Here is a 13,555-nt window from a genome sequence, read left to right on the forward strand (position 1 = left end):
TTGCTACAGGTACAACTCCGTAGTTCCTTTCAATAACATGCCGCTGGGCTGCACATCGTGACGTGATGCCCCCACAACGTACGAAATTCCACACAGAAATGCGACGAAAAGCGTATGGCAAGCACCAAGCACGGGCCGTCTACGTCATCGTAGCTGCGCATGTGCAATACGGTGCGGTGTCTGGCGCTACCGAAAGATGGCAGCACGGTAGGCAAGCGTGTATCAAATAACAGTTTACAGTGGCGCTTGCGCGGCTGAGGAGTGTGCGTCTGCGATGGGGTTTCTGCGAAATAGTGATTGACGGATATGAATTTTGTTGCTAACACCAAGAAGATATTACAGAGACGTAGCTACGACTTTCTCTCGCAGAAATATTCTATTTTATTGATTACTTTAATCATTTTTTCATTGTTAACCACTGTAATACAATTTGGTGAGGTTAGTAAAACAATCATACCCGGTTGTACAACGATTTATAAGAAGTGCAGATAATATTTCGAGATTTTGTTCAGTGTAATTACGATTCGACAATTTTTTTCTCTTTGAAGCGTTCATTTGTGTGCAGGTGTGGTTACGTTGGAGCAAGGAAAAATACGAAGCTGCGTTCAATCCATTTAGTGACAATGTCATCAAAAAACCACTACAAGATAAGCTTTGCCAGCATGTACCTATTGATGTTGTTTACACATGGGTTAACGGTTCGGACCCTTTACTGCAAGGGCAACTTCGTGAGTATGAAGAGAAGCTGCGAGAGGAGAAGCCGGCAGAGTGCCCTTACGCAGTCTGTTTGCCGTCACACATTGTCACAGCGAGGTATGGCTTATTAACCAGGGTATTTTCCATTTCTTAATGATACATTACTTCAAAGTTATTTATCATCCATTGTTCTGGAGATCTTATCACTTGTTTCATGAATGACAGTCATTTTCAAGGTATGAGCCCTCATTCTTAACCTGTTGTTAAGTGTGGCTCATGATTCGTAGTTAATGATCAACACCGTTCAGTTTACAAATACTGCAAGTTATTGATTTGTAATTGAATCTGAATTTTAATATTAGTGCAGTTACTGTACAGACGATCTCGCTGCTTTACTGAATGGAATGCCATCTACAAATATGTAATATTTCTTTCTTACAGTGGTGATAAATGGACCTCACAGTCTAGGCTCCGAAATACATTTGCAGTGTTGTAAAGAATTTTGATGAAATTGAACTTTTTCGCTTTACTCTGTTTGAATGTTTGACTTTACCAACATAATTTGTGTTCCGTTATTCTTGTAAAATATGCTTCATCAGACTTCTATGGTATTGGAATGCGAAAATGCTTTTTAGTTAAGGTTTCCCGCTACATTTCGCGTAGCAGAAAATCTGTTTCAAATACATATTATGTTAGGGTCAGTTGTAGGCAAAATTTTGCCAGTTTGTAGCCAAAGTTGTAGGTATGTCATACCAGAAAAAGTAGATGATAACTCCAGTGTATAACTTGGAAGCTGGTATGCTTCCAATTTCTATAACCAGTCAAGGACATGTATGATTTAGTGTTAATGGTATCGCCCGATTCCACCCGCCTGAATTTGTGTGGTATTGAGTTCATGTGAGCTTTGTCATCGTGCTTACGTGGTTTTGAGTTTAGGTAGTTGGTGCGGTAACATACGGTAGGTTGTGGAAGTGTTTTCAGCTAGTCACTACAGTTATTTTGTTGATGTATTTGGAGTTTTTGTTAAGTCTGATTAGTTTGGTGTTTGTTGTGCGGAAAGAAGTCTAATTTTTTTGTTGCTTTTTTGTTATATATGAATATGGCAGTGAAGACAAGTGTGTCATTACGTTTGGAGATCGGTGATACAATTTCTGACAAACAGTTTCCGTAATGTTCAGACTTTTTGCTGAATATGTTAGGTGTCAAGTTTGTGGCAACAACGTGGGGTTGACGGAAGTTCCTTCAGCTCGGACCAGGGACATGTATATGTGGCATTGTCGGCGTGCGCACCCCCGTGCGTGGCGTTTGTGTGTGTGTGTGTGTGTGTGTGTGTGTGTGTGTGTGTGTGTGTGCGGGGGGGGGGGGGGGAAGTAGTTTTGGTTTTTTCCGTAGTAATTGCGATTTGTGTGTTGTATGTTTATAGGGCCTAGTTGTCTTTTAATTGATGTATTGAGTATAGGGTATTCGAATTTTTGAGAAGTTGGGGGTTTTCATTCCACTTTTCAGAGTTGTAGGTGCTGGTCTTTTGGATGTACATAACTGCTGGTTGAGCTGTGTAGGTCACAGGAAATGTCCGATTTCACTTTTCGGGGCTAAGCGGGTTGAGGTGTTGGGTTTTTGGTGTTGATGCATGTGGTTTAGCTGTATAGCTCAAGAGAAATGTCAGGTTACTGTGGTTTTGTTGCTGTGGTGTGGTGGGGAATTTTGTAATTTCAAGTTTTTTAAACTTATTTGTTGTGTGATGGTGCGGTGTTTTTTTTAATTGTTGTACACATACATTTAGCCTGACCCCGCCGTAAACACCCAATTTTACCTGGTTGTCCTGTCATCTTCATTTTACTTTTTGGAGTGAGATGTTATCGTGTCATTTTTATTGTTTGTTTGTTGGCATGTGTATGTAGTGACGTCATCATCATCATTTTGTATATGCTAAAAGCAGCTGTTCCTGCTGTATTGTTGACATCATGGGTCAAAGCACGCAGGTGGAATTTGTTGTTACTGTGATGTGCGTATTCTAGTATTTCTGTATTAGCTATTTAATTTGCAATGTGCAGCTCAGTTAGTGGAAACATTACTTGTAACTTTGATATTTTTAGAGCTCAGTGTGCCGAATGTATGTGTAATTTGTGGTGGTCTTTGTATCACTTTGGGCATAGTGCTCTCCTTTATTATTGCGTCGTATCCAACACATCTAATTCACTTCTCCTCAATATATTTGGGATCTGTTCATTCGTTGTAGCATATCTCCATTTGCTTCCGTTCTTCATCTCATTCACTGGAGCTAAGATTCATCTCATCAGCTTCTGCCTTCCTGGTGGTACATATTTCTGTGCCACAGAGAGAAACTGTGCATCGTGATTCTTGTCCAATATTAGGCTGAAGTTCAGTAGGGCCTCCTCCACAACCAGATTTCAGAACTATTCAAATATTGATCCTCTTTAATTTTGGTTGTCCTTGATTCAGTGCTATCCAGTACCACATTCCAAATCTAAAACTTGACATTTTTGCCATCCACAAACCTTTCATGTTTTCTGAAGGTGTCTTATCCATACATATTTAACTTCTAATTTTCTCCATACAGCTTGCATTTCCTGTCATCAAACTCCCTAAATACCCAAAAGATATTACATCTTCTGAGGTCTTTTCTTTCAAGTATATTTTTCCAGAGCTCTCGTGTGTGCTGATTCTCATCACTTTTGACTTTCCTACATTTATTGTCATTCCATACTCTCTTCCCCACTTTTATGATCTTCTACATCATAAATTGTAGTTTTTTATCTGATTAAGCCAACACTGCTTGATAATCTGCATAGTTAATTCTCTTTATTCTTTCTCTTCCTACTGTTACGTATTTTGCTTTTTCTATTACTTGGTATGCTTGTTTTTGAGCATAAATATTGACAAGGATTGTGACAAACGACATACTTGTCTAAATTCTCTTCCAAAGCTTGCCTTACCTGTTTCCTCATCTTCCATCTTCTGTCCTTCTTGTGTACACCAAGTTTTCAGTACCTTCAGCAAGATATTCCAGTCCACCAAGCTGTCACCAAAACATTCTGGATTGTTCACAACCCCATTAACTTGTAGCATTATGTGTCCTGTCATCTTCGTTCGGTAGCATCTTGTTCTCCATTTCCTTTCCTGAATCCTAACTGATCCTTATCCTTGCTTTCCTCAGTTCTTCATTCTAATCTTCTGAATTAAAGATTACACATGACCTCTGTGATATGGTATACGAAATTGTCTTGTAATATTTGCATTCTTTGGTGTTTTATTTCTTAGGGTAAAGGGAGTAAAATACTTTCGAGTTGATATTCAGGCCAGTGCCCTGATGATGTATCATACTGATGAGCTTTCTTAGTCAGGATATTGCTCTTCAGCTGGTATCTTATCACAGCCCGTTGCTTTCCTCTTTGTAACGTCTTTAATGGCATTTACTTCACGTATCAATAATATCGACCCCCCCCCCCCCCCCCCAAGAACCATGGACCTTGCCGTTGGTGGGGAGGCTTGCATGCCTCACCGATACAGATAGCCGTACCATGGGTGCAACGACAGCAGAGGGGTATCTGTTGAGAGGCCAGACAAACGTGTGGTTAGAAAATTTAAAAAGGGAAATGGATAGGTTAAAGTTGGATGTAGTGGGAATTAGTGAAGTTTGGTGGCAGGTGGAACAAGAGTTCTGGTCAGGTGACTACAGGGTTATAAACACAAAATCAAATAGGGGCAATGCAGGAGTAGGTTTAGTAATGAATAGGAAAATAGGAATGCGGGTAAGCTACTACAAACAGCATAGTGAACGCATTATTGTGGCCAAGATAGATACGAAGCCCATGCCTACCACAGTAGTACACGTTTATATGCCAACTAGCTCTACAGATGACGAAGAAATGTATCATGAAATAAAAGAAATTATTCAGATAGTGAAGGGAGATGAACATTTAATAGTCATGGGTGACTGGAATTCGTCAGTAGGAAAAGGGAGAAAAGGAAGCATAGTAGGTGAATATGGATTGGCGGTAAGAAACAAAAGAGGAAGATGCCTGGTAGAATTTTGCACAGAGCACACCTTAATCATAGCTAGCACTTGGTTCAAGAATCATAAAAGAAGACTGTATACATGGAAGAAGCCTGGAGATACTGACAGGTTTCAGATAGGTTATATAATGGTAAGACTGATATTTAGGAACCAGATTTTAAATTGTAAGACATTTCCAGGGGCAGATCTGGACTCTGACCACAATCTATTGGTTATGAACTGTAGATTAAAACTGAAGAAACTGCAAAAAGGTGGGAATTTAAGGAGATGGGACCTGGATAAACTGACTAAATCAGAGGTTGTAGAGTGTTTCAGGCAGAGCATAAGGGAACAATTGACAAGAATGGGGGAAAGAAATACAGTAGAAGAAGAATGGGTAGCTTTGAGGGATGAAGTAGTGAAGGCAGCAGAGGATCAAGTAGGAAAAAAGACGAGGGCTGGTAGAAATCCGTAGGTAACAGAAGAAATATTGAATTTAATTGATGAAAGGAGAACATATAAAAATGCAGTAAATGAAGCAGGCAAAAAGGAATACAAACGTCTCAAAAATGAGATCGACCGGAAGTGCAAAATGGCTAAGCAGGCATGGCTAGAGGACAAATGTAAGGATGTAGAGGCTTGTCTCACTAGGGGTAAGATAGATATTGCCTACAGGAAAAGTAAAGGGACCTTTGGAGAGAAGAGAGCCACTTGTATGAATGTCAAGAGCTCAGATGGCAACCCAGTTCTAAGCAAAGAAGGGAAGGCAGAAAGGTGGAAGGAGTATATAGAGGGTTTATACAAGGGTGATGTACTTGAGGACAATATTTTGGAAATGGAAGAGGATGTAGATGAAGATAAAATGGGAGATATGATACTGCGTGAAGAGTTTGACAGAGCACTGAAAGACCTGAGTCAAAACAAAACCCCGGGAGTAGACAACATTCCATTAGAACTACTGACAGCCTTGGGAGAGCCAGCCCTGACAAAACTCTACCATCTGGTGAGCAAGATGTATGAGACAGGTGAAATACCCTCAGACTTCAAGAAGAACATAATAATTCCAATCCCATAGAAAGCAGGTGTTGACAGATGTGAAAATTACCGAACTATCAGTTTAATAAGTCACAGCTGCAAAATACTAACGCGAATTCTTTACAGACGAATGGAAAAAGCAGTAGAAGCCGACCTTGGGGAAGATCAGTTTGGATTCCGTAGAAATATCGGAACACGTGAGGCAATACTGACCCTACGACTTACCTTAGAAGCTAGATAAAGGAAAGGCAAACCTACATTTCTAACATTTGTAGACTTAGAGAAAGCTTTTGCCAATGTTGGCTGGAATACTCTCTTTCAAATTTTAAAGGTGGCAGGGGTAAAATACAGGGAGCGAAAAGCTATTTACAATTTGTACAGAAACCAGATGGCAGGTTATATGAGTCGAGGGACATCAAAGGGAAGCAGTGGTTGGGAAGGGAGTGAGACAGGGTTGTAGCCTCTCCCCGATGTTATTCAATCTGTATATTGAGGAAGCAGTGAGGGAAACAAAAGAAAAATTCGGAGTAGGTATTAAAATCCATGGAGAAGAAATAAAAACTTTGAGGTTCGCCAATGACGTAATTCTGTCAGAGACAGCAAAGGACTTGGAAGAGCAGTTGAACGGGATGGATAGTGTCTTGAAAGGAGGATATAAGATGAACATCAACAAAAGCAAAACGAAGATAATGGAATGTAGTCAAATTAAGTTGGGTGATGCTGAGGGAATTAGATTAGGAAATGAGACCCTTAAAGTAGTAAAGGAGTTTTGCTATTTGGGGAGCAAAATAACTGATGATGGTCGAAGTAGAGACGATATAAAATGTAGACTGGCTATGGCAAGGAAAGCATTTCTGAAGAAGAGAAATTTGTTAACATCAAGTATAGATTTAAGTGTCAGAAAGTCATTTCTGAAGGTATTTGTGTGGTATCGGGGAGGATGCTTGGCACATAAGGCGTGTCGCGCTGCAAAAATCTGCCCGTTCTGAAATGGCCATCTCTTTGAATGGTGAAGGATCATTGAATGCTGCTTTATGTGACCTAGCAACCTTCCCTTCCCTGGCTACACCATGGGAGGAGGGTCAGGCTTACTGTCTTGGGATTAAACCCTTTCCTTGTTACCTTGTCTTCCAACAAGCATGGCCTCGGTTTTCTTCTTGTCTGAAATAAACACTACCGGATCTGAAGTACTTTCACCTAAAAATTATATTTATTCGTGCTTTTTGTTTAGTAACTACACCATTTTCAATATGAACATTACTACTCTAAATGCATTATACTGCACTGGTCACATAAACACGTCCATCTCCCTCCAATACTGACAAAGAAGTGGTGGGCAAGCCAATATGTGCCCGGAAGTTGCAGACATTCCTGCGTTCTAGATTCTTTGGTCTACTGACCTTAATAAACTCCAAAGATACATATAAATAAATACATACAAATGTACAGCATTTAACATCTCAAACGAATCCATTACTTATCATAAAAGAAAATATTCATAATTAAATAAATTAAACACATTTTCTGGCAACATAATGAATTTCCTTAACTCTTTACTGCGGGCATCGTACTTTTCACATGAGATAAACTTTACCTCCGACAGTTAATTACATTACAATAGCCCACCAGGACTTCAAAGTGTACCCTGGTCCACTTGCCAGTCCGATACAGAAATTGCATCACTGTCTTGGCTTGTATACAACTTTTTATCACAACTCTAGTAAAATGTTTATTCTTGTGGTGTCACCGCCAGACACCACACTTTCTTGGTGGTAGCCTTTAAATCGGCCGCGGTCCGTTAGTATACGTCGAACCCGCGTGTCGCCACTACCAGTGATTGCAGACCGTGCACCGCCACACGGCAGGTCAAGAGAGACTTCCTAGCACTCGCCCCAGTTGTACAGCTGACTTTGCTAGCGATGGTTCACTGACAATATACGCTCTCAGTTGCTGAGATGATAGTTAGCATAGCCTTCAGCTACGTCATTTGCTACGACCTAGCAAGGCGCCATTATCAGTTGCTATTGATCTTGTTAATCATGTACCGTCAGACCGACGTTCACTATTAATGGATTAAAGTTAAGTATTCCACCAGCTACGTCCGTTTTTCTACATTCTAATTTCCCTGTCCTGTTCCAGACCTCACGCCAGCCTGCGTGAGCTAAAACGCGTGCCTTTCGGCTTCCTCTAATATTCCTGGGTTGGCTCTCCTGCCAATCCACAATAATTCTTGCATCACCCGTTGACTTCCTCCTTTGCCTCACAACATAAATTACATAAACACACACATCGGTTTGTTGCTCAGAAATTTACTATAAAATAATACTAAAGTTAAAACATTTTCTCATATTAGAACAAACATAGTACTAACTCCTATATCATCAGTGAGGTTGCAAAAGTATTTCAATTCAACAACACTATTCTCTCATGAGCCTTGTAGATTATGTGATATCAAAATTAAGAGGCAAAATAAGCCAACATAAAGTATGTGTGTTGTGTTATCAACACAGCTGAATGAAAACAGTTATCATGGTGAGCATGGTGTAAGACAAAAGCTCACTTGCATATACAAGAAAGTATAGTCTATTAACTATAGAACATTTTTTTAATATAAGCATTATGGTCTATTTAAGTGAATGAACAAGATTTCAAAAATTATGAAATTTGCTATTCTCAAACTGCAGGGGTGGGTGACATGTCTTGTCTCCTAGCATCATCAGTCAAATAAAATCCCTCATTTATCAAGTTTACATATTTTGCAATTCATTAAGTACTGTACAATTACTTAAACAAACATGTTGGCATCATGAAATCTAATCTTATAATAGAATTGAGCGACAATCAGTCTAGATACATCATCATTTTGCATGATGGAGGTTACATGGGTTAGTATGGTGATTGCAATTTGTTCCCGTGACTTTATTTCACAGCATTTAGTTCTTTTTTTTCTTTTTTTTTTCCAGTAAAATTCTTTCCAGATAAAGGCATGTTTGTATGCTCAATTTGCTCTTTTCTCAATATATGGCTTCAGAGAAACAACATTCCTAAGACCAAACAGCTTTCTCGACTTGGGATATACTAATGGGTACGTATTTGGGTGGGGTTTCTCAATAATCTCAAATGGCCCAATGTAAATATCAAAAAACTTCTTGAGTTCTGCTGTTAGTAACTTCGATCGTTCGTGGGATTTCACTAAGACATGGTCACCTACTCTGAATGTGGTAGCATTTATTTTCCTATCATGTCTATTTTTCCTAGCTTCACCTACTTTCTTCATGGTTTTCTTTACAATCTCTTCATGTTCTTTCATTGATATTAAGCTACATCGTGGAAAGTCTATTAATTCAGAAATAAGATTCGCTGGGCTGAGATGAAACATAATTTCATATGGTGAAAACCCAGTAGAGCTATGCTGCAAGCTGTTCATGATATCCTCGAAGTTGTTTACATGGTCAGACCAACTACGGTGTTTGTGACTACAATACGTCCTACAAAGTCTCCCTATTTCTCTCATGTACCTTTCTGCTGGGTTTGAAGATGGGCTGTACACGGATATCAAGATGTGTTTTGTGTTAGTTTTTTCCATGAATGCTTTCCAGTTTTTGAAACAAATTGTGAACTATCAGATAGTATAGCTTTAGGTTTCCCTACACTCTTGAAGTAATCTCTCTCAATCTTTGTAATGATCTCTTTACTTGTAGCTTTTCGAACAGGATAAAGTTTAATTAGTTTGGAAAATACACCAACCATGACGAATATAAAACAATGGCCGCCTTTGCTTTTAGGTAAATGACCATAAAAGTCTACAGCTACTAAATCTAATGGCTTATCTGGAATAATGTTCTGCATTTCTCCCTGACATGTTCTGTTATTATTCAGATAGTGAAGGGAGACGAAAATTTAATAGTCATGGGTGACTGGAATTCAGTAGTAGGAAAAGGGAGAGAAGGAAATGTAGTAGGTGAATATGGATTGGGGGTAAGAAATGAAAGAGGAAGCCGCCTGGTAGAATTTTGCGCAGAGCTTAACTTAATCATAGCTAACACTTCGTTCAAGAATCATCAAAGAAGGTTGTATACATGGAAGAACCCTGGAGATACTAAAAGGTATCAGATAGATTATATAATGGTAAGACAGAGATTTAGGAACCAGATTTTAAATTGTAAGACATTTCCAGGGGCAGATGTGGACTCTAACCACAATCTATTGGTTATGAACTGTAGATTAAATTTGAAGAAACTGCAAAAAGGTGGGAATTTAAGGAGATGGGACCTGGATAAACTGACTAAACCAGAGGTTGCACAGAGTTTCAGAGAGAGCATAAGGGAACAATTGACAAGAACGGGGGAAAGAAATACAGTAGAAGAAGAATTGGTAGCTTTGAGGGATGAAGTAGTGAAGGCAGCAGAGGATCAAGTAGGAAAAAAGACGAGGGCTGATAGAAATCCTTGGGTGACAGAAGAAATATTGAATTTAATTGATGAAAGGAGAAAATATAAAAATGCGGTAAATGAAACAGGCAAAAAGGAATACAAACATCTCAAAAATGAGATCGATAGGAAGTGCAAAATGGCTAAGCAGGCATGGCTAGAGGACAAATGTAAGGATATAGAGGCTTATCTCACTAGAGGTAAGATAGATACTGCCTACAGGAAAATTAAAGAGACCTTTGGAGAAAAGAGAACCACTTGTATGAATATCAAGAGCTCTGATGGAAACCAGTTTTAAGCAAAGAAGGGAAAGCAGAAAGGTGGAAGAAGTATGTAGAGGGTCTATACAAGGGCGATGTACTTGAGGACAATATTATGGAAATGGAAGAGGATGTAGATGAAGATGAAATGGGAGATAGGATACTGCATGAAGAGTTTGACAGAGCACTGAAAAACCTGAGTCAAAACAAAGCCCCGGGAGTAGACAACATTCCATTAGAACTACTGACAGCCTGGGGAGAGCAGTCCTGACAAAACTCTACCATCTGGTGAGCAAGATGTATGAGACAGGTGAAATATCCTCAGACTTCAAGAAGAATATAATAATTCCAATCCCAAAGAAACCAGGCGTTGACAGATGTGAAAATTGCCGAACTATCAGTTTAATAAGTCACGGCTGCAAAATACTGACGCGAATTCTTTACAGACGAATGGAAAAACTGGTAGAAGCCGACCTTGGGGAAGATCAGTTTGGATTCCGTAGAAATATGGGGATACGTGAGGCAATACTGACCCTGTGACATATTTTAGAAGCTAGATTAAGAAAAGGCAAACCTACGTTTCTAGCATTTGTAGACTTAAAGAAAGGTTTTGACAATGTTGACTGGAATACTCTCTTTCAAATTCTGAAGGTGGCAGGAGTAAGATGCAGGGAGCGAAAGGCTATTTACAATTTATACAGAAACCAGATGGCAGTTTTAAGAGGTGAGGCACATGAAAGGGAAGCAGTGGTTGGGAAGGGAGTGAGACAGGGTTGTAGCCTCTCCCCGATGTTATTCAATCTGTATATTGAGCAAGCAGTAAAGGAAACAAAAGAAAAATTCAGAGTAGGTATTAAAATCCATGGAGAAGAAATAAAAACTTTGATGTTCGCCAATTTATTTATTTATTTATTTATTTATTGTTCCGTGGGACCACATTTAGGAGAAGTCTCCATGGTCATGGAACAAGTCAATACATGAAATTATAACACGATTGTAGAAACAGATAAAATGAAATATAAGAAACATATTCAGGTGACAAGTCGTTAGTTCAAATAAAGAAAATCAAGAATGTAACACTGGAATGTGCTTAATTTTTTAGCTCTTCCAGGAGCTCCTCGACAGAATAGAAGGAGTGAGCCATGAGGAAACTCTTCAGTTTAGACTTAAAAGTGTTTGGGCTACTGCTAAGATTTTTGAGTTCTTGTGGTAGCTTATTGAAAATGGATGCAGCAGAATACTGCACTCCTTTCTGCACAAGAGTCAAGGAAGTGCATTCCACATGCAGATTTGATTTCTGCCTAGTATTAACTGAGTGAAAGCTGCTAACTCTTGGGAATAAGCTAATATTGCTAACAACAAACGACATTAAAGAAAATACATACTGTGAGGGCAATGTCAAAATTCCCAGACTATTGAATAGGGGTCGACAAGAGGTTTTCGAACTTACACCATACATAGCTCGAACAACCCGTTTTTGAGCCAAAAATACCCTTTTTGAATCAGAAGAATTACCCCAAAAAATAATACCATATGACATAAGCGTATGAAAATATGCGAAGTATACTACTTTTTGTGTTGAAATGTCACTTATTTCAGATACTGTTCTAATGGTAAATAAAGCGGCATTTAGTTTCTGAACAAGATCCTGTACATGGGCTTTCCACAACAGCTTACTATCTATCCGTACGCCTAGGAACTTGAACTGTTCCGTCTCGCTTATAACATGCCCATTCTGTCTGATTAAAATGTCAGTTCTTGTTGAATTGTGGGTTAGAAACTGTAAAAACTGAGTCTTACTGTGATTTAGCATCAAATTATTTTCCACAAGCCACGAACTTATATCATGAACTACATTATTTGATAATGTTTCAATATTACACACAAGATCCTTCACTACCAAGGTGGTGTCATCAGCAAACAGAAATATTTTTGAATCACCTGTAATACTAGAAGGCATATCATTTACATAAATAAGAAACAGCAGTGGCCCCAGCACCGACCCTTGGGGAACGCCCCATTTAACAGTGCCCCATTGGGACTGAACATCATTACCACTCTCAATATTGCGGAGGATTACCTTTTGCTTTCTGTTCTTAAAGTAGGAGGCGAACCAATTGTAAGCTACTCCCCTTACTCTATAATGTTCCAACTTCTGCAGTAATATTTTGTGGTCAACACAGTCAAAAGCCTTCGTTAAATCAAAGAAAACACCTAACGTTCGCAACCTTTTATTTATTCCATCCAAAACCTCACAGAGAAAAGAGACTATAGCATTTTCAGTTGTTAAGCCATTTCTAAAACCAAACTGTACATTTGACAGCAAATTATGTGAATTTAAATGCTGCAGTAACCTTGTATATACAACCCTCTCGATAACTTTAGCAAACACCGATGGCATAGAAATGGGTCTATAATTGTCAACATTATCCCTGTCTCCCTTTTTATAAAGTGGCTTCACTACCGAGTACTTTAATCGGTCAGGAAACCGACCACTCCTAAAGGAAAAGTTACAGATATGGCTAAGTACTGAGCTAACATACGTGGAACAATACTTCAGTATTTTGCTAGATACCCCGTCATATCCATGAGAGTTCTTGGTCTTTAGTGATTTAATTATTAACTCAATCTCCCTCTTGTCAGTATCATGGAGGAGCATTTCAGGTAACAGTCTCGGAACACTTTTCTCTAAGAGCGCTATATGATTCCCTGTTGGGACTAGGTTTCTATTTAGTTCACCTGCTATATTCAGAAAGTGATTATTAAGTACTGTACATATATGCGACTTATCAGTAACACGGACATCCCCACTACGCACTGATTCTGTATTCTCGACCTGTCTCTCCAGACCAGCCACTTCCTTTACGACTGACCATATGGTTTTAATTTTATCCTGAGACTTAGCTATTCTATCTGCATACCACATACTTTTTGCCTTCCTAATAACTTTTTTAAGCACCTTACAATACTGTTTGTAATGGGCTGCTGCATTTAGATTATGACTGTTTCTAACGTTTTGATATAATTGCCACTTTGTTCTACAAGATATTCTTATCCCTTTAGTCAGCCACCCAGGCTGCCTGTTTGTGCTAGTACCCTGTTTTGAACGTTCTAAC

General features: G+C 39.1%; 1 protein-coding gene across 3 annotated transcripts in view; it reads left to right on the plus strand.

Moving 5' to 3' along the window:
• Window positions 1-257: 257 nt before the first annotated feature.
• The window catches only part of LOC124711264 (N-acetylglucosamine-1-phosphotransferase subunits alpha/beta-like), a 132,230-nt gene continuing 118,932 nt past the window's right edge, over window positions 258-13,555 (plus strand). For all 3 annotated transcript variants that reach the window (XR_007005449.1, XM_047241243.1, XM_047241244.1), the window contains exons 1-2: window positions 258-438; window positions 566-813. Coding sequence is in view for 2 of the 3 variants with exons in the window: in XM_047241243.1 (XP_047097199.1) it covers window positions 307-438; window positions 566-813 (380 nt within the window). In the remaining variant the exon portion in view is untranslated. The remainder of the gene's footprint in view (window positions 439-565; window positions 814-13,555) is intronic.

The sequence above is a fragment of the Schistocerca piceifrons genome, chromosome 8, assembly GCF_021461385.2.
Source record: "Schistocerca piceifrons isolate TAMUIC-IGC-003096 chromosome 8, iqSchPice1.1, whole genome shotgun sequence".
Lineage (NCBI taxonomy): Eukaryota > Metazoa > Arthropoda > Insecta > Orthoptera > Acrididae > Schistocerca > Schistocerca piceifrons.